At 34.2% G+C, this 22,021-nt stretch overlaps 1 protein-coding gene across 1 annotated transcript in view; it reads left to right on the plus strand.

Annotated features, from left to right (window-relative positions):
• Cntln (centlein, centrosomal protein) overlaps window positions 1-21,021 on the plus strand; it is a 192,596-nt gene extending 171,575 nt beyond the window's left edge. Inside the window, exons 22-24 of the mRNA XM_013020759.1 lie at window positions 3,458-3,643; window positions 7,880-7,957; window positions 20,313-21,021. Coding sequence (XP_012876213.1) covers window positions 3,458-3,643; window positions 7,880-7,957; window positions 20,313-20,411 — 363 coding nt within the window. The 3' untranslated portion in view covers window positions 20,412-21,021. The remainder of the gene's footprint in view (window positions 1-3,457; window positions 3,644-7,879; window positions 7,958-20,312) is intronic.
• Window positions 21,022-22,021: the final 1,000 nt, after the last annotated feature.

The following is a 22,021-nucleotide window of genomic DNA, read 5'->3' on the forward strand; positions in this document are numbered from 1 at the left end:
AAAAAAAAAAAAAAAAAAGAGTGTTTTTTTGGACAATGCCACCCCTCCCCTCACTCTCTCCTAGTTTTCCCTCCCAGATTGAGCTTCTTACACTGCTTTGTCCTTCAAAAGATAGGCACTATTAAAAATTGTCATTTCAGACAGGTGCCAATGGCTCATGCCTGCAATCATAGCTAATCAGGAGGCTGAGATCTGAGGATTTCAGTTTGAAGCCAGCCCAGGCAGGAAAATGTGAAACTCTTATCTCAATCAAGTACTTAGAAAAAGCTAGAAGTAGCAGCATGGCTCAAGTGGTAGAGCTCTTGCCTTGAGCAAAAGAAGCTCAGGGATAGTCAGACACGAGTGACTCACGCCTGTAATCCTAGCTACTCAGGAGGCTGAGATCTGAGAATAGCAGTTCAAAGCTAGCCCAGTCAAGAAAAGCTGTGAAACTCTTATCACCAATAAACCATCAGAAAACTGGAAGTGGCACTGTGGCTCAAGTGGTAGAGTGCTTGCAGGACTGGCAAAAAAAAAAAGTCATTTCATAGTAGCTGATGTGTGGTTTTGGAAGTAAAACTATAAATCTTCCTTAGAGCATAAATTTACACCACTGCTTACTCTATTCATTCACAAATGACCCCATCATTTGACCCAGACATTAGATTTTTCTGAAGCAATATATTGAATTAAAATTATATTGCATTTTTAGTATGCTAGTTATCTCAAATCAGCTGTTTTTATTTTCTTTCTCTTGATATGTTGGTAGTTGAACATGTCTTAAGCTTCCAATAGAGAAGTTATTCTGTTCAACATATAGTATGTTTGTATTCTCCTTAGCTATTTATTTACAAATAATAAAATTCCTTGCTTGGAGTTTGTATATAAGTGACAACTGCTTTCATAATATTATGTCATATATTAAAAGAATATTCTTCATTCTCCTCCCCTCTCACTCCCGTAAAAATTGAAGCCTATAACAGTGATGCTATTGTTAAAAATAGCCCAAGTACAAAGGAGCTAAATAGATATAAGAAATAAAAATAGCCAATAAATACCTGAAGAAATGCTCAATATACCTAGCCAAAAAAGAAATGCAAATAAAAACACAGTGAGCTTCCATCTCACTCCAATTTACATGCCCATCATCAAGAATAAAAACTGCTAGTGAGAATGAGAGGGAAAGGGAACCCTATTACACTGTTGGCTGTAAATTAGTGGAACTATGGTGGAAAGCAGTATGGAGATCCATCCCTTAAAAACCTAAAAATAAACTGGGCACATGTAATCCTAGCTGCTTAAGAGGCTGAGATCTGAGGATCGAGGTTCAAAGCCAGCCCTGGCAGAAAAGTTCTTGTAAGATTTTATCTCCAATAAATTACTGTAAAAAACTGGAAGTGGTACTATGTCTCAAGTTGTAGATGCTAGCCTTGAGCACAAAGAGGCTCAGGGACAATACCCAGGCCCTGAGTTCAAACCCCAGGACCAGCAAACAAAACAAAACAAAAACTAAAAGTACAACTGCAATGTTGGAGATGTTGATCCAAAAGATTGCAAGTCACCATACAATAGACACCTGCAAACCTATGTCCATTGCTACATGTCACCATAGCCCACCTGTCCTACAGCCAATATAAAGAAAATGTGTATGCATCTTTGTGCATATGTGTATACACACATGCTGTATATATTCACATACACACATATATATATACACAATACATATATATACACACATACATATATATATAGAAATGTATGCACATACATATACAATGGAATTTTACCCAACTATCAAGAAGAATAATATTGTGTAATTTTCAGGAAAATGGATGAAATTGGAAAAAAATACTTTGAGTAAAGCCAGCCAGGCTCAGAGAGACCATGAGCACATATTTCCTTTCTTATGTGGAAGTTAGTTAAAAAAAAAATATATATATAAACATATAGTAAAATATACATAGGGCCATATGCATATATACATGATCAAACTGGCTGAAGTATAGTTTGTATGAAGGGGGGATATTTCCCTTTAAAGAGAAAATAGTTTGTGGGACAGAAACATTGTCAGTTGTTTTACTTATAGAACTGGGGCATAATAGGTTCATTAAATTCTTAAGGAGCTGGGTATAGTAGTTCAGACTTATAAACATAGCTACTATAAGTTGTCACTGTATTTGATTTCGGTGCCCTATATATTCATTTTTCTAATTTGAGGAGGGGAAGGGAAATAACAAAATACTGACACAAGGATACAGGTTGACCGATTGTAACAATGAGACATATAAGACACTATATTGAAAATGAACTTTATAACTTGGGGAGGTGGAGGGAGGAGTTGGGGAGGTGGGGAGGGAAGGTATAGTAGGGGAAAAACAAAGGAGGGGTAACAATGCATGGGATAGGAAATGTACTCATTACTCATGTAACTGTAACCCCTCTGTACAGTATCTTTTTTTAATTTTCTAAAAATTTTTAATATATATTTTATTGTGAAGATACTGTACAGACGGGTTATAATTACATGAGTAAGGTAATGAGTCTGTACAATATCTTTACAATAAAAAATAATTTTTAAAAAAGAAGAGGAGATACAGAGGATTATGCTTCAAGGCCAGGCTGGCCAAAAGTTAGCAAGACCCCTTCTCAACAATACAGTTGGGCAGGTGGTGCATGTTTGTGTTCCCAGCTACACAGAAAACATAGACAAGGGGATTCTGCTGTCTGACTGGCCCAGGGCAGAACATGGAATAGCCAGTCTTAAAACTAAAGTAAAAAGGGCTGGAGATGTGGCTAAAATGATAGAGCATCTGCCTGGCAAGTCCAAGGCCCTGACTTCAAACCCTACTAGCACCAAAAAAATAAAAAAATAAAAATCTTGAGGAGTCAATTTTAATATACCCTAATGTCTTTTCTAAGAATGGTCTAGATACATAGTTTTCTGATCAGACTGAAAACTGAAGGAAAGAACTATGCTTTAACTTATTTGTATTAAGAGGTACATACCATTTCTATATGAACACTTTTTTTACCATCAGAATTCATTCTGCAGAGAACTTGTGTGTACATGAGTGTCTGTGTTGTATGTCAACAGAGAGGGTGAAGGAAGGTGAGTGTAGCAAAAATATGCTCGTGTGCAAAAAAAACCAATGAAGTTGGTTAAGATTTGATCTGGGAAAAATGGTGGAGGAGGGAAAGTGATGGGAGGGGGTGAATGGTAAATCAAAATACATATATGACCTGTCAAAATAATCCACTTGTAGAAATAATAAATAATAGTAAATATGGAAACAAAGAGAGAAATATAGATCATTCAAAGAACTCATGCATAAAATCAAGATCTGTCTGTAACAATTTTATGTTATAAAATGATTCTGGGGTATTAAAATTTTCTGGTATCTTAATATTCTTATGTTATTTCTGCTTTGCCTCCATTATGACTTTCATATGAGCCAATGTCCTTTCCAACATATTATAGGCTTTGGTCAAAGAGTTACAAAATGATGTCCATGCAATAAGGCGACAAATCAGAGAGACTGAAAAAATGCAGAGAAACAGAAATACTTCTAAAACCTCAACCCATAAAGCTCAGACACTGGCAGCTTCGATCCTGAATATTTCACGTTCAGACCTAGAGGAAATATTGGACACAGAAGATGAAATGGTAAATTCATTTTAAATATTTATAGTAAAGGCTTCGCAATTATATACTTCTTTTGCTTCATAATTTGTAGGATTTCAATTTTAACATTTTATTCATGAAGGAAAAATTGTTAAGGTGGCAATGAAAGATATAAATTGAGCACTAATTAACTCAAAACACCTTTAGAGAAATGTAACTGTGTAGTCAAAAAATAAGCCTATATTTGTAACCTTTTGAATTGTTCCTTATGTCAATTTCCTCAACTTTCTTTTTTTAATTGTTATTGTAAAGGTGATGTGCAGAGGGGTTATTGTTACATGAAGTAATAAGTACATTTCTTTTTGAACAATGGCACCTCTTCCATTATTTTCTCCCAGTTTTTCCCTCCAGACCCCTCCCCCACAAGTTGGATAGTTCGTTTTCAAGGTAGTGTCTAGAGAGCATCATTGCTGCATTTGTTTACCCTTTGTCCCACCATGTCTCTGCTACCCCTTACTCTCCCCAAATCAGGTAAACTTAAGTATAAGACAAAAGGTACAGAAATCAAAAACAGCGTCAAAGGATGAAAAAAAAAAAGAAACCAAATAACAAAAAGACTCTTGTTTCCAGTTTTTGGAGTTCATTTCAATAAACATAATTTTATATGATCATATGCCCATAACTTTTGAACCTTTGTGATCCTTTTGTAAGAAATCCTTGTTAGTGTTGGTAGTATAGTGGTGAGCATAGCTGCCTTTTCCCATTTCTTTAATTTGATTAATTCTATTTTGTAAGCCGTATTCTTTAGTTTTGTTTTTAAATTCAAACAGGTCTGCAGTATCTTGCTAGAATGGACTTGAACTCCTGGAATCAAGATTTTCTTACCTCAGCCTCTCATTGAAGCTACTATTTATTCCCATTTATTTATATATTCATGTATTCATGTGTTTATTTGGTTATTTGAGTACGAGGAGTTTAACTCAAGGTTTTGTACTTGAGTAGAGGCAAGTACTCTTTATCACTTGAGTCATGCCCCAGCCCTTTTTTCCTTACAGTATTTTTTTTCCAATAGGATCTCATGCCTTTTGTTTCAGCCAACCTCAGACCACCATCCTCCTATTTCCATCTCCAGAGCAGTTGTAATTATATGCATGCACCACGCACCTGGCTCTGAAGCCATTATTTTTGTTGTTGTTTTTCTCTTATGTAGGGTAGGAGTTGAATACAGGGCCTCTCACTTGCTTGACTTGCTCACTGAGGTAATTACTGGTGCTGTGACTCCTTTTGAGAGGGAATCTCATCCTTTTTTGCCCAGGTTAGCTTCCAACTTCAGTCTTCAGTCTCCTAAGTACTATATGCGAGAATAGGAGTGCCTGGCATGACAATGCTTTTAACCATGCCAACTTGAATGGATTCAGGTGTGAGGTTTTAAAAAATTGACTTTTCTAGCTGAACCCCAAATTATTATTATTTGTCAGTCATGGGGCTTAAACTCTGGGCTTGGGTGCTGACCCTCTGCTCTTCAAGGCGAGCACTCTACCACATGAGCCACAGCACCACTTCTGGTTTTCTAGTGGTTTATTGGAAATAAGACTCTCATAGATTTTCCTGCCAGGGCTGGCTTTGAACCAGGATCCTCAGATCTCAGCCTCCTGATTAGCTAGGATTACAGGCGTGTGTCCCTGGCACCCAACTCCCAAATTATTTTTAGCAATATATTTCTTCAAAATTATCTGTTAAAAATATTTATTGTGGATCTGGGAATGTGGCTTAGTGGTAGAGTGCTTGGCTACCATGCATGAAGCTCTGGGTTCGATTCCTCAGCACCAAATAAACAGAAAAATCTGAAAGTGGTTCTGTGGCTCAAGTGAGAGAGCACTAGCCTTAAGCAAAGGAAGTTCAGGGACAGTGCAAGGCCCTGAGTTCAAGCCCCAGAACTGGCAAAAATTAAAATATTGTTTCAAATTGAGAAAAATACTCTGGAAGATGAATTATATGCATAAAGGCATAGGTCTTCATTTTAGTATGTAATTTTAACATAGGATAACTACAATATAAACAGAGAATCTCTTCTATACACAGTATTATTTGAAACCTGTGGAAGATGTTTAATCTTGTTCTATGATGCCTTTGAACTCTAACATGAATAGTAAATTCTTTTATTGCTTGGAAAGATTAAAGAAATAATGTTGCCCAGAACATCCTAATAAATATTTTCTTGGTGAAGGAATGATACACTTACATTTTTTTTTTGTTTTTTTTTGGTCGGTCGTGGGGCTTGAACTCTGGGCCTGAGCACTATCCCTCAGCTCTTCAGCTCAAGGCTAGCGCTCTACCACTTGAGCTACAGCAACACTTCCAGTTTTCTGGTGGTTTATTGGAGATAAGAGTTTCACAGACTTTCCTACCCATGCTGGCTTTGAACCTAGATCCTCAGATCTCAGCCTCCTGAGTAGCTAGGATTACAGGTGTGAGCCACCGGCACCCAGCACACTTACATGTTTGTGTGAGAATCCTCCCACCACACACTCTGTCAGCTCCTAAAAGATACTCTGTAGTAGAACAGTCTGTAACATCTTTTAACTGCCAACAATTATTTGAAAAGAGTCAAAGGAATTCTTCAAGTATTATTTAACATCCTATAAATGACTAATGAATTATGTTTTCCACTATTAGCAGTTATACCACAATGTTTGTGGTATAAAATTCTGAACTTTCAAATCCAAGACCATTATTAAAGGTAGTATCAAATATAAAACACATGGGTGATAGGAATACCTTTAGCCAGAATGTTAACTATACTTTATTACAGATATTTAATTTAAATTTTCTTGATTAATAATAAAAAACAACAAAAATTAGGATTCAGAATTTTATCATTGTCTAGGGGTTTTATCATAAACAAATCTAGCAAAATCTCTCATGTATGTGTATGTACACACATGTATATATGTGCATATTTGGGAATATACAACTACTGTCTTTGTTTGGTATTTTAGATGTCCTCTCTGAGATGAAAAGTTTGGAAAAAGCACCCCCTTTGAATGAATACATTAGGATAACTTATCTCATTTAAGTTTAAATAACTTAGAACAGGGTCTGTTGTTATTTCTCAAAAAGTTAGAGGACTCATTGGTGTGTGAAGTTGAGCCAGAGAACACGTACACACTATGATTTTTCATTCCATATTCAAGTACAAACAAAAAGTTCTGAGAAATATCAGTGTACTCTGAAATATGCTTACTAGCTTTAATCATGGATCAGAACTTATTTATACTTATTTACACTGATACTTGCCCAAGGAGAGTCCAAAGCATTCAGTTTATGTTCTTTTATTTTTCTGTGTAAGAATTGGGGTGTGAAGTTAGGGCCTCATTCTTTTATGTGTTTTTTTCCCTCATGGCTAGTGCTCTTTCACTTGAGCCATGCCTCCACTTTGGCTTTTATCTAGTTAATTGAAGATAAAAATCTTAGTGATTTGTCTGCCCAGGTTGGCTTAAGTCCTGATAGTCAGATTTCAGCCTCCTGAATAGCTAAGATTAAAGACATGAGCTACCAGCACTCAGCTCAACTTATGTCCTGGAAGCTGCATCAGATGGATAAAATCATGTCTAAAACTATGAAATTCTTGTGAAGTTCCTAGCTTGAAGCCTGGCATATAGGAAATTTCAACAAATGTTACTTTCTCAAATGTTTCATAAAGTCCATTTTGTGAATAAACTTATAATTTTAAGTAAATAATCAAATAACACTATAATTTTAGAAATGTTGGCTTAAAAATAGTGACTTCAGCACATTAAGTTAGAGTGTCCTTTGCTCTTAGTAAACCTTTGAATATTTTAAGTCAACAAGGACTTAAATATATCAGTTGTGCCATTTTCTATTCGGTTTATACCAATTATACCTCATTTACCTGTTTTCGACTTCAATTTTTAAATATCACTGAAGCGATTCTTTTAGTCAGCTTTGTCTTTCTTTTCACTTGGTTTTAATCTCTTTCACTCCCATTCAGTCCTTATCTTGAGCTCCACTATGAAAGCAGACATAAACTATTTCTATACTATTGTGAAATATAGAAATATAATATCTTCCATATATTTGAAAAAATCTGTAAATTATTAGCAGACACAGATTTAAATATTCTTACTTTGAGGGGACAGGCCACTCTTGTTAAAATCATATCACAGATGCCCCTCTAGATTTATTTACTAAATGTACTTCCTAATATGACCAAGTTTGTATAAATTCAATTAATACCAATGATTCTACTTTCTTTAGGAAATTGAAAAGACAAAGGTAGATGCTGAAAATGAGAAGGAATGGCTGTTGTACATTCAGAAACTTCTTGAAGGACAGGTATTTCATTTTCTGCTTCATATATTAAAACTTTCCAATAAAAATTCCAAGACTCACAGTTTTACTAGATGTCTAACTTTGCAAATACCCATTATTTACGTCTGTTAGATAAAGAAGTATTCCAAAAGATAGACAAGAAAGTTAACCCTCTATTTGTACTTTTGGACTTAACAAATGAAATAAATGCCTTGGGAAAGAGCCAACATGGGTTTAGCAAATGCATTAATTAAATTATTGAGCCAACCTCTATGCTTGCTAGATTGAAAAGGATCCATTCTCTCAGACCTCTTAGGAAAAGAAATTCTTTATTATGTGTCTTTAAAGTTAGTAGTTGATATGGACACCTGAGGAGTTCATGGGTTTCAGTGACCTTTTACTATGGACCTGTTTCCAGTCAATTCATGTTTTCCTCACAGCCAGACAGCTGTTTATTACTGTGTCTTCCCGCATTCTCTACAATATTTTCTACTGAGACCTCGAGCAGCTTGTTAGTGGGAAGTAAATATTGATTTGGCATCCTGTCAATGCAGAAAGAATGAAAAAATTTCCACCAGAGGCCCCTCAAACATTTTCCTATCGACATTTTCTGGGCCGAGTGGAAAGCTGCATAGAGGATGACAAGGCCAAGACGAGTTGAAATCCCTGAGGGGTCTATTGAGACTGCTGCTGTGACCTGTGTGATACTTTTTCTTTCCTTTCAAGTGTTTTTTTTTTTTAATACGCATATAGTCTTCTGGGATGCGCCCCTCTTGTAAGTGATCAAGGGCAGTTTATTGGCAGGTGAGAGCCCTGCTTTTCTAGTCATAGCCAGCTTTTGTTTTGACATCACTGACAGTGTGTAATATATTCTCAAACTTTTTCATCACAGTTCTTTTTGCTCTTTCTAATTGCTTACTTTGAAACTGATCTGGAGTAAGGAAAAGCTAAAATATATTGGTCAAACTAGCAAAAATTCCTATCAGCCTATGGTTTTCATATGCAAATATACTATGCAAAGATTAAGAGTTGAAGCTGATATTAAGTGCAATTGCTTTATGTTTATGTTAATTTTATTTAAGTCAGGAATAAGTAAATGATATATAAAATGTGCATAATCAGTATTAACTTTATCTATTTTTGAAACCTCTAAAACAGTTTCAATAATCATAGAAGGTGAAGGAACCACCTTTTCTTGAAGTCAAGTACAGATGAACAGGCACTAGACAAAGCCTTTTACAGTGACAACTTACTTTTGAGAAGAAGGCTTATTTCTTAACCATATTGTTTGCCACAACCCATCCCTTATCTGCCATCTCAAGAAGTTCACTAATAATTGTTAAAAGGATTTTTTGCATATTAAAATAATGAAAATAAACATCTTAATGAATTTTTGAATGTTCACCTTGTAGTCATGACCTTATATTTCTTTTAATAAGACATCAATTATGATCATAAAATAATAAACCAGTATTTACCTCTTTATTAAATGTCACTGAAACTATAGATAGACACGCCTAATACATGTAGCAATCATATACATACATCATACATTCTACAATATCTAGCTATATGCTTATTCTGTCCAGTTAGTGTAAAAAATCCTGCTGAAAATAGCATCAGACTGCTTAACACTGCAGTTTGATATAGTGCCTTTTAGTGCCACTGCGCCTGGACTCTGGAATATAATTGCCTGGTAGTATTGATTTAATTGCCCAGGTTTATTTGTGGACTCCTAATTATTGACTGGAGGTAAATTTAATGGAGCAGCCTTTATGAACACTGGGAAACCGCTGCTGTTGCTGTTATACATAATGAACTGCATCATGTGCCTTTAGATCATTTTTCAAGCTAATTTTATTCCACTTTGACAGTATGATAACATTTAAAAAGTCAAAGACTTTTTATTTTTATTACTGACATACATGGTTTTGCTGATGTCTTTGGATTTTGTGAGGGAAAAAAATAGGAACTTCATTGGTTGCACTTGAATGTCACTTTATAATCATACCCAAGAGAAAAATCTATAAAATAGAAAATATCTTCTTTTTGTTGTTGTTGTTGTTGCTGTTAGACTTCTTTTCTTCTCTCTCAATCCCAGCAATTATATTTGTCCTGGAATTTTAAAAACACTTTCTTTTCCTACCAGTTTTTTAGAGTCTGAGATGCTCACAAAATCATATAGAAAAAAAGTATAACTACGTTCATTCATACACTTGATTTATTTTATGAGTTATTCCTTCTTGATTTTGAGTTTTACATAATCTTCAAGTAAAAGAATTGAGCATACTCCATTAAATGCTATTTAATTTGAAGCTGGTATAGTACTGAAATATTTCAATGATAAAATAATAAGAAATCTTTTCTACCCTCCCTCTGTATTATATATTGTATTTGATACATACAATCCTAAAGTTATAGAGTGTGAATCTTCATGTTTTGTCTTAAGTATCAGGTTATAGAAATAGTTGTTGTTAAAAATTTGCCTGTATTCACTTGATGAAATTTATATCAACAAAATATTTACCACAAAATAGAATAGCAATTCTGCTCTGTGGCAATGTGGAAGTATACAATGAAATACCTAGTGCTGTTGTTATCCAAAAGTGAATGAGGAATAAAATCTCAGCTTACAGGTATTTGACTCAGAGTGCAAATATTTGTCATCATTATTTCAAGTAGTCCTATGCAATTGGTAATTTTATATATATTTGATATTTTTCTGCAGTTTACCTTTGTCCCCAGAGATTTCCAATAGTAAGAACCACAGTGGGGGGAAAAAGCCTAAGATCTGCTTTCATTTTTCAGTGACATAGCTACTTTTCATTTTTTCATCTTTGAACATTTGTATTTATATTAACTTTTCATGTCAATATGTTTTTAAATTTCTTATAATTTATGAAATATACAAAGAAGCCATGAAATGGTTAAGCAAGATACAATAAGCATCCAAAACTAATTTTTCTATAGAAAGTAGGAGTGGAGAGTGGAAAAGTAGGCTGGGACCACACTATACAAGATTTTGAGAAAACAGGGGAAAACAAAAATGTTCTTCAGACAAATCTATGAGATCAGCTTCTAGGATGGTTTGAAGAGAAAAAAAAAGGCTGGGAACAATAAGGCAGTCTAGGTGAAGAGTAAGGAGGGTGGTCTCTCCTATTTCTGGAAATAGAAAGGGTAGTATATATGTGATTCACGACATAGTAAATGGATGTATTGCAATGAGACTGGATGAAATGGTCAGAAAGAAGAAATCAGAGATGGTAATTTTAATGCCTTATGTGATGAGAAAGATGAAAATACCTTAAATAATTTTAGAAATAGAAAAGATAAAACAGGTCTTATATGGAAGAGATATTAAACAATTGAAGCTATACAAAATTTGGTAGGTTAGCTATTTAAGGTTACAGTTTTTCTTTAATTCATCCAGCCTTTTGTCTGGCTCATCTCAGTGAAATGTAGCCATTTAATAATAAATTTCAAACCCTTATGTGAACAATAAAAACTAATTTGCTTATGTTGGAACCATATTTATAATTCTGTCTTTTTACTTTTGGTTGTTGAGTGTGTAATCAGACTTTGATCAGTAGTTTTTCTTTAGCTTTAAATACCACTGTTGTTGTTAGTTGCTTCACATCTTGCAAATGCTGAAATTTCAAATTGTTCACTTTCCCCAGTGTCCTCTCTACAAAATATGCTTACCTTCTATAGAGTGCCTTGCAGTATGGCAGCAGGAAGGGTTTATAAATCCCCGTAGCTTTTGTAAATAGAGTATACTACCAGCCTGAAGGTTAAGTGAAAGTTTTTCCTTGCAACTGAAGATATTTATTCTGTGATTGTTTCCTATGTTTCACCTATGTGTGCTCACATACTTGAACACTTACACTCACTGTCTCACACACATAAACCCATCAGTCACTCACAAAGACTTATTCCTCATATAAAGCTGAAGTAGCAAGAGTTTAACTCCAGTCAAGTCTTTGCTAAGATTTTTATTATTTAACAATTTAAGCTTACTTTAATATCATCAGAAAGAGACTTTTGTAATTTAAGTAAAAGGGACTCTTTAAAACATTGTTTCTAATGTATCACTTGATATCTTTTACTTTTTTATTCATATGAGTAGCTCTCTGTGTAATTTTAGTTTTTATAATATGTATTTTTGTACTGTTATAAAATAAAGTAGTTTATTGTTAATATTAAAATTAAGTTCCTATTAACAGTGATTGTGAATTTTTTTTTTGTCAGTCGTGGGGCTTGAACTCTGGGCTTGGGCGCTGTCCCTGCGCTCTTCAGCTCAAGGCAAGCACTCTACCTCTTGAGCCACAGTGCCAGACTTTCCTGCCCGGGCTGGCTTTGAACCACGATCCTCAGATCTCAGCCTCCTGAGTAGTTAGGATTACAGGCATGAGCCACCGGTGCCAGGCAACGATTGTGATTTTTATTTGAAGTTAGCAATGCCATTCACTGAACAAACTTTATTGAATGCTTATTTTATGTAAAAGTGCTTATTAGCTTGGAGAACAAAAGGGATAATTCAGATTGGGAGAAACTATAAGACTTGTACATTGCCAGTCAAAATCAAAATGGTACCACCATTGTAGAAAACATTTTAGCATTTCCTCAAAAAATTAAGCTTCTAATTATCCAGAAATTCCACCTGAATATATTTGCCAAAAGAACTGAAAACAGATTCAAGTAAATGCTTATACACCAATAGCAACTCTTTCACAGTAGTTGAAAGTAGAAACAACCTAGATGCCCATTGAGAAATTAATAAACAACAAAGCAGAACTCTCTCTCTATATATATATATGTATATAATTGACTAATCTACCTTAAAAATGAATGAATGATTAACTGATACATAGTATAAGATGGGTGACCCTTGAGGACTTAGTGTAATGAAGGCATTATACTACATAAAATAAGTAAAACATGAAAGGACAAATTCTGTAATGCCTGTACTTACATGAAGCATACCTAAATTACTCAAATTCATAGAGACAGAAAGCAGAAAGGTGGAATGAGAGTTTAATAGGTGTAGAGTTTCCGTTTGGCAGACTACAACCAATCTGGAGACACATGGTAGGGATGATGCACAGAAACATCAATGTACTTAATGACCCCGAGTAATAAACTCCCAAATGGTTAAAAGGATAAAATTTATTTTATTTATAATGCCAAACAAAATTTGAATGGGATTTATAAACATTGTAAGGGGATATAGGTGATATTATTTTATATTATGAGTTAATTAATTTAATTGACAGTGGATAACCTTATCTTCATTTCTCCAAAATATTGGGAGGTACTTGTAGTGTAAAATCTATCATATCTGTAAAATCAAATGTGTTATAAACAAATTCTCTCTTCTCTCTTCTGTTGATAAGTTCTTTGAGGGCATAGTCATTAATCTTTTACCTTCTGCAATGTGCTAATGGTAAATAAAATAAAATTTTACCTTAAAATTACGAATTACCCAGAGGATCTGTATAGAATAAAATGAAAGAAAGTGAAAATGAATAAAGGGAAGCCCAAAGAGGCAATCAAATCAAAACATCATAACTTAAAACTTCATGTTGTAAAAAGTCTACACAACTCTCATTTCCAGAGCATAATCTCTGCCTAGTGGAATAATAGTAAATCCATTAACAGCTGAACAAGTCCTTTTTCAGTTTCACATGCCTTAGACTCTTACTCAGTTTCTCTTCAGATATGTAGCAAATTGTCTCCTTGCAAAGGCCTTATAATCCAAAAGATCTGGGCTGTGTCTAGTAACTAAAGTATCTTTAACTCAGCATCTTCAATTAAAAATATCTTGAAGGTCATTGATTTGGAATGAATAAAATAATGCCTCTAAAAATGATTTTTTTCACCAATGAAAAGTTCTTTCCTTTTCACCCTTAGAAAGAGTAGTAATCGTTGAGGCCATAGGAAAATATATGAAAAACTATTCAAACTTAGTATTGTAGTGATTTTTTCTATGTCTAATTATGTGTTATTTACTTTAAAAGCACATCTTTTTTCTCTGGCAATACTGGGTTTAAACTCAGGACCTTGGACTTGTTTTGCTGGCATTCTACCACTTGAGCCATGCTTCCAGCTTGGCTTTTTCCTGATTAATTAAAGTAGAATATCATGAACTTTTCTGCTGCTTCTGATCTTGAATAATCATTGTTCTGTATTTCATTCTCCTGAGTAGCTAGGATTATATATATGAGCCACCGATTTCTGGCAAAGCACATCTTTTTTGCTAGACTTGAAAGACTAGTCATCCATGAAGATGCCTTGCCTATTGCCTGGCAAATAATAAGTATGTGTTGAGTACTCTCATTTAGCATTTATAATCCATTATCCACACCCATCTAGATACAGTGGTGAATTATATTTAAAATCAATAATGAACAAGAAACTGATGAATTGACTGGCTTTTGGTTCTTTTCCAATTCTTTAGTTTTTCCTGCCTTTACAAATAAGAGCTATCTTAGTTCATGTTGCTTTAATGGAATGTCATAGGCTGAAAAACTAAAATAGCAAGCATTTTTTTTCCTACAGTTCTGGAGTCTAGGTATTCTTAAGATCAAAGGACTGGCAGACCCAGTGTCTTACATGGGCCTTCTTTGTCGTTTGTGGACCAGAGTCTTCTCATTATATTCTCACCTGGCAAAGAGCATGGAGTGTGAGCAAGCTCTCATAGTTTATAGGGTGTTAATCCCATTCATGAGGGATCCATTGTCATTGACTTAATTACTTCCCAAAGTGTTCATGCTTAAGTACTATTATATTATGGGGAGAGGTAGAAGATAAATATTCACTTGATTATAACAAGGGCCTACTTGCTGATTACTTTTTTTTTTATCAGTTAAGCTATTTCTTTTCCTGACTTTATTTAGTGTTGTGTGTGATAAATGTTGCTGTTCATACTTAGACTTTTTCAGTCCTCAATATTTTTTCAGTATCTACATAAGGATCAACTCCAGATTGCTAACAATAGACTATAAGCACTTACAGGGTTTTCTCTTGTATTGAAGAAGCATATGTGGAATAGACATGTTCCCTACCTTCTACTATACAGTCCTTGGCTTTTTAGAAGAAAGTTAATCATTATAGGATACTGAAAACTGATATTAGTACATATTGGGCTTCTTTTGCCTATAAGACAATTAGGAACTCTGGACAGTCTTACAGGGGAGTGAGAAATGTGAGATATAAGTAGGAATATGTCATCCCTCAGTGTCTACTAAAGGTAAAAGCACTCTAAACTAGTATCAAGGGGCTTTAGGAAATTGAGATCCTTTCTGAGCTGATAACATTGTCTAAGACATTATGTTGAAAGTGAGGGCATACTAGAAGTCTCTGATCTATGGGTATATTGGCTATTCCCACTCAACGGGAGTGGAAAACATGGTCAGCTAAGACTGTAACCAGCTTTAAGGATCCACTGATAAGGAGTTTACCCCAATGCAGGAAAGTGATAAAAATAGAGTTCCAGTATTTCTCAGGAAGCAAAGAAGAATCCTAACCACAGTGTAGAGAAACAGTTGGATTTGTAGGAAAGACTCAAGCTAATTAAATGTTCAAACATTTCTCTTCTATCTCATACAATATATCAGGGTCACAAAGAACTTACCAATTGTTCCGTTTACTAAATCCTGCAGTATCTTAAAAGGGCCACCCTCTCTCAAGAATGTTACAAATGTGTAAGGATCATCTATTTGCTTTAAATATCATGGAAACATTTCTTGAAGAAAAAGAAGAAACAAATTAACTTTTTCATTTAATGTTTTTATTATTTATTTATTTTTGTTGGTTATAGGGCTTGAACTCTGGGCCTGGGTGCTGTCCCTCAGCTCTTCAGCTCAAGGCTATTGCTCTATCACTTGAGCTACAGCACCACTTCCTGTTTTCTGGTAGTTTATTGGAGAAAAGAGTTTCACGGACTTTCCTGCCAGGGCTGGCTTTTATCCTTGATCCTCTGATCTCAGCCTCCTGAGTAGCTAGGATTACAGGCGTGAGCCACAAGTGCCCGGCTTATTTTTATTTTTTTTAAGTTAAAGGGAAGACAAATTACAGTCTTTACCAGAGTTTCGAAGAAGAAAACATAGCCCTCTCTGTCAGTTTTTGGCAGTACTAAGAGACTTTCTATTGGGACGTATCTTTTGGGATATATGGCAGAAATGTAAATGACATTTAGGAAACATATATCAAAATTCAGTGCCAAATTTTAATTACAAATGAAGTGTTCACTTTGATAGCATCCTTTATTATTTCAGTCTTTTAATTTCAAAGTCAGCCTCTGTTCACCTAGATACATCTGTGTGCATGAGTATGTATATATAAAATAAATGGATAACTGTTACAGTTGTGCACTTTTAACGTATATTATTCAAGCTATATTTCTTATGAAAAGACTCAGAACACAATACAGGTCCTTTTTTTTATTGTGCGAATACCACATAGAGGAGTTACAATTACATGGGCAAGATAACGAGTACATTTCTTATCAAGCATTGTTGCCTCCTCTTTGTTTCCCCTTCCCATCCCTTCCCATACTCCCCCTCCCCCTCCCCAATCCTCCTCCCCACCCCCCACCAGTTCGTTTTTCAACATAATGACTTGTACATCTCATTGTTGCAATGGGTCCACCTGTATCCCTGTTAAATGATCTGTTTTTTTTTCCCTTCCCCTCCACAAATTATGCCAACATCAAATATAGTGAAAACATGGGTTATACCGTGGGGGAGAGACATATAAAGCAACATAGAAAGCATCTTATAAATACGTTAGAAACACTGGCATGAAAGGAAAAAAAACCAAAAAATATTTGAATACTTATCTTGGGGTTCATTCTCCTAACATCAACTTATCTGACCTTTTCCGCTTGTCACAGACATATACTAGTTATTGCAAATAAGGGAAACCATGGGACCTATGTTTCTTTGGGCCTGGTTTACTTTACTTAATATAATTTATTCCAAGTCTTTCAATTTCCTAACAAATGGGGCAATGTCATTCTTTCTGATGGAGGCATAGAATTCCATTGTGTATATATATCACATTTTCTTGATCCATTCATCTACTGAAGGGCAGCTGGGTTGGTTCCATATCTTAGCTATGGTAAATAAGGCTGCAATAAACATAATCATGCTGGTAGCTATAGTGTGGTCTTGTTTGTGATCATTTGGGTAAATGCCCAAAAGTGGGATTGCTGGGTCATAGGGGAGCTCTGTGTGGAGTGTTTTGAGGAACCTCCATACTGCTTTTCAAAGTGGTTGGACAAGTTTACACTCCCACCAACAATGCAGTAAGGTTCCCTTTATACAGATCCTTTTTGTAAAGCAACTATACTACATAAAATTTTACATTTTCACTTTGAATATACTCAAGCTAGATAAAATTCAAAATAAGTAACGTTGTCTAGTGATAGTTTTCAAACCCAAAATAAGAATGAAAGCATTAAACTTTTTTTTCAGATTTAAGAGTTATCCTCATTTAATGAACATATTAGAGGTAGAAGTGATGCAAGTTATCTGTGTGTTTTACAGTTATGGATATTGGGCTTTGTTATTTTTCTTTTCTTTCTTTTTTTTTGGCTAGTCCTGGGGTCTGAACTCAGGGCTTGGTCACTGCTCCATGAGTATGTATATGCCAAGCAAAATTTTTAGTTGTTCAAACATCCCAGCTAAATTTTGTATCAAGGAATCTCACTCAATATCATATCTTTGCCATTTTTCTCCTTTATGCTAGAGAAATGAAACTGGCATAACTGTACTGATATGACCAGGAGTATTTCTTCTCCTTTTTTTAATCAAAAACAAAGAAACCAATCAGGCTTTCAGGATTTTGTAATAACATGTGAATTTCAAAATAAAACCAAGGCAATATAACTGTTGGGTTTGTTATTTCTAATGTATTTGATAGGATGGAATTAATAAAATGTTTGTTACTTAAATTCAACTCTAAAATCTATATACTACAAAGGTAGTTGTGTTTTCTACATCAGTGGGATTTCTGGGGGAGGTTTGTTGTCCTTTAAGAATGTGCTGGACCTAAATGCAGTTGATTATGAACTACCTATTGGATCTAAATTAGCACTTATTCTTGACTCCAGAAACAGACTTCAAGTCTCCTGGTTTTTGACAACATTTTACACTTTTAAAAGCATCACAAATAACCAGGCATTGATGGCTCATGCCTATAATCCTAGCTGCTCACAAGGCTGAATCTGAGAATCAAAGTTCCAAGCAAGGTTAGGCAGATAAATCTGGAGCCTCTTATCTCCATTTAACTACCAAAAGCAAGTACTGGAGGCATGGTTCAAGTCAGTACCAGCTGTGAGCAGAAAAACCGAGCAATCTCACTATACGCCCTCAGTTCAAGCCCTAAAATTTTGCTAAATAAATGAGTAAAATAAACTTAGTAAGAGAGGCTATTTTAAAAACTAAAGCAGTTGAGGTGTATGTTACATATCATCAAGCAAGAACTATTTGTCAAATAGAAGGGACATCTGTGGAACTTTTGTTGATAGTTATATTAAATCGTATTCATTTGAAAACAACTTATGTAGGAGTAGGGGCATGGTACAAATGCCTTACAAGCACAAGGCCCTGGATGCAAAGCCCAATACAACCAAAAAAAAAAGAATAAAGCTTAATGGCGTTGCAGGTGAATAGCTACATGATGTTATAAAGGGTAAAATAAATAGAAAACCAGTCAATCATAAATGAAAATGACTTATGTTTTTACAAAATAATTCTAACTTGTCCTTATTTGTCTCCTAATCTTCAATTAACTATTATGAAATTACATTAATTTGTATTAGCAAATTATATTGATGGTGATTAAGCCTTATATATTTTTAAGTAATTTTTGAAAGACCACTATGCACTAGATCAGCAATTACTAGTACACCTCAAATTTACAAAGAGCAATCTTAATTCTGTGTTAAGAGAAAAAACATTCAGGGTAGGTTGATTACAAAGAAAGCTAGGATTGTGGACCCATTGATGAGTACAAGGCAATGGCTAGGTTTTAGTCTCAGTATTAAAAAAAAAAACCCAAAAAACAAAAAAAGGGAAATTGAAAAAAAGAACTAAACATTATACTGACTTGTAAATATAGAACTTTTATGTCAAATTATATTAAAAATCAATATTATGTCAAATTATATAAGAAGAATATTTTTCTGAGATATCTACAGACAAAATTGTAAAGGATAAATAGCTGTGCTCATATAGTGTACATCTTGTTGACTTAAGGTTTTACTGATTTTTGAAACTCAGATGTTAGCCTCTGTACAAAAAAGAAGTGGAGGCTCATGCTTGTAATCTTAGCTACTTGGAAGGCTGAGATTGGGAAAATCATAGTTCAAGGCTAGTTCATCAGACTATCTTAGGTAACATTCTGACCAGTGATGTCATTAGTGATCATCATAGCAGAAAAAAATTGGCTTGATGCCTCTTCCCTGTGGGGAAGTAGGCTTGATAAGCCTAGACCCTTTTATATGTTCAGGGACTGAACACAGATGTCATTACCTAGTTAATCAAAAGGATACATCCAAGAAATATTTAATGAACTTTTTAAATTATAACATATCTCTTAGGTAAGACTAGATCAATAGGAACAAGGAACAAAGAAAGTTATTAGGAGTTTGGGAGGTAATTGAGGTAACATTTCAGATGTCTTTTACCTATAGCTTATACCTGTATTGTATGATTATGAATTCTATCAGCAAACCAGTGATGCAGAGGGCACAGTGAAACTACCAGAAAAGTTGTATCAATTATGAAATTTTAAAATGTACTCACATTTCATAAACTCAGCAGTTTTTGAAACATGTGTATTACACTTTGATATACCAAACAAACTTTAACAACTTAATCAATGGGTATACTTTTGCCATTTTTTTCCCTCTGAAGTTTTATCCTGCAACTCTTGAGATGTTCAGCTCTCTCATAGACAAGTGTATTGATGGTTCGCTCTCATTCTTTTATGAGTGATGAACATACAGTACTACTTCTGTAGGCCTTCGTGCCCTAGAGATGACTGTAACCTGCTATTGATCAGCTGATTGAAGATAAATGACTTAGCTGCTTGTATTGCAGATTACATCATTAACATGGTCAGTAAACCATGAATTGTTCAATAAGGCGTTTATCTTTTTTCATTTTACTTCTGCTCTTTTATCATTTTTATTAGAAAAGACAAAATTGCCCACACTAACCAGAAAGATCAGCTGAAAAGAAATCTAGTATGGTACATTATGGGTACAAGATTACAGATACCTGAATTCTGATGGCTTAATGATGTTTAGTGTATGTTTTTTAGCTGAGGAAAATACAGGGTTTTGATTACCTTTTTTGTGTTTCTCTTACAGCTTCCTTTTGCCTCATATTTATTAGAAGCAGTACTGGAGAAAATAAATGAACACAGGAAACTAGTTGAAGGCTGTTTCACAATTGTGAAAGATATTTGATGGTATTATAATGATCAGCTTTTTTTTCAAATATAAAAACTTTATGTGGTGTGATTGAAAACATGGGTTGCAATTTGGATACAGTAACTGCTGCAGCTATCAATATTCAGGTTCAATACCAAAATAAGAAGTCTCTGACTAATTAATTGCTGAACAAGTTTTAATTAAGTACATAGCCATTTAAAAGGAAATAGTGTAGCATTTGATTGTTGAGTACAAATATTGCCACAAATCAAGGCAAACTCAAAACTGATTTTTCCTTCCAGTATATTAGTAAAAAATAGAACAAGCTTGGCACACTCAACTAGATCTGAATAAAAATAAAAAGAATGAAAAACAAATTATTTAAACGTTTTAATTTTACAAGAGAACTGGACTTTTTGCATAAAACTGCTATAAATAGCCTTAAATGATCCAGTGAGCTACATATTTGTATTGTAAACAAATATAAAATGATGCATCATAATTTATGGATGAGCATTTAGTGAAATAAATTGCATGGTTCAGTTGTGTCTATTCTCATTGATATGTTAGCTTTTATACAAGATGTTGTATTTTTTCTCGAGCTATTTGACAACAATAAAAAGTTTTCTCCTTTCACATTTTAAAATTTACTGTACTTTATTTAATGATGTAAATTAACAAGAGACCACAAACTTAGTATATAAAGTTAGCCTATATGTAACAGAACTACTATAGTCAACTAATTAAAGTCACTTTAACTATGATTTTATAATCCTTACTTCTATTCCTTCTATTATTTCTAATACTTTCTATTTCTTCACAACTCATTTCATGTCTTCACTATGTTCCTGATAGTCACTTTTAGTTCTCTAATTCACCAAACTTTTACCTCACATACTTTACTGTTTTCTCTTTCTGGATTAGTCTGGGTTTCACATTCCTCATGGCTGGCTTTGTCTCATCATTTAGGTATACCTTACACATTCTTTCACAAATATATTCCTGAGCCATCTTATTGTTAATATTTTTAAAACATAATAGTATCTGTTTTTACCTCTTCCTTTATTTTTATTCTTGTTGTAACTCTCTCCCACACCACTTTAGAATATAGGTTGAATGAGAATAAGGCAGGGGTTGGTAAATAATGACAAGACTAAATCTGGCTTGCCATCTATTTTTATTTTTAGCTCAAAAGCTAAGAATGGTTTTACATATTTAAATGGGTTTTTTAAAAGAATAATATTTTGTAGTCTGAAAATTATATAAAAAGCAAATTTTAATGTCTATCAATAAAGTTTACTGGTACACAGTAATGTTCATTCATTTATGTACTGTTTGTGGCGCTGAACAGTTATGACAGAGATTCAATGCAATGTTTTCTCCACTTTTGCTGGGCATACTTTACAATGATACAGTTATAACTTGAAAGCTTTTCAAGGGCTGAAAATACTGACCTCAATTTTTTTAATATCAGTACATACTCATCATGACGAAGCAAGAAAAGAAAATGGCAATTAAAAATTCACAGTTTTGAAACATTATGAAAAGTATTGGACTTTTGCTATTAAATTACATGCAAAGCAGTGTATTTGTTTTTAATAACAGTATTCCTATGCTAGAAAGAATGTAATGTACATAGATATTAC

The sequence above is a fragment of the Dipodomys ordii genome, unplaced genomic scaffold (assembly GCF_000151885.1).
Source record: "Dipodomys ordii isolate 6190 unplaced genomic scaffold, Dord_2.0 Scaffold53, whole genome shotgun sequence".
NCBI classification, from domain to species: Eukaryota; Metazoa; Chordata; class Mammalia; order Rodentia; family Heteromyidae; genus Dipodomys; species Dipodomys ordii.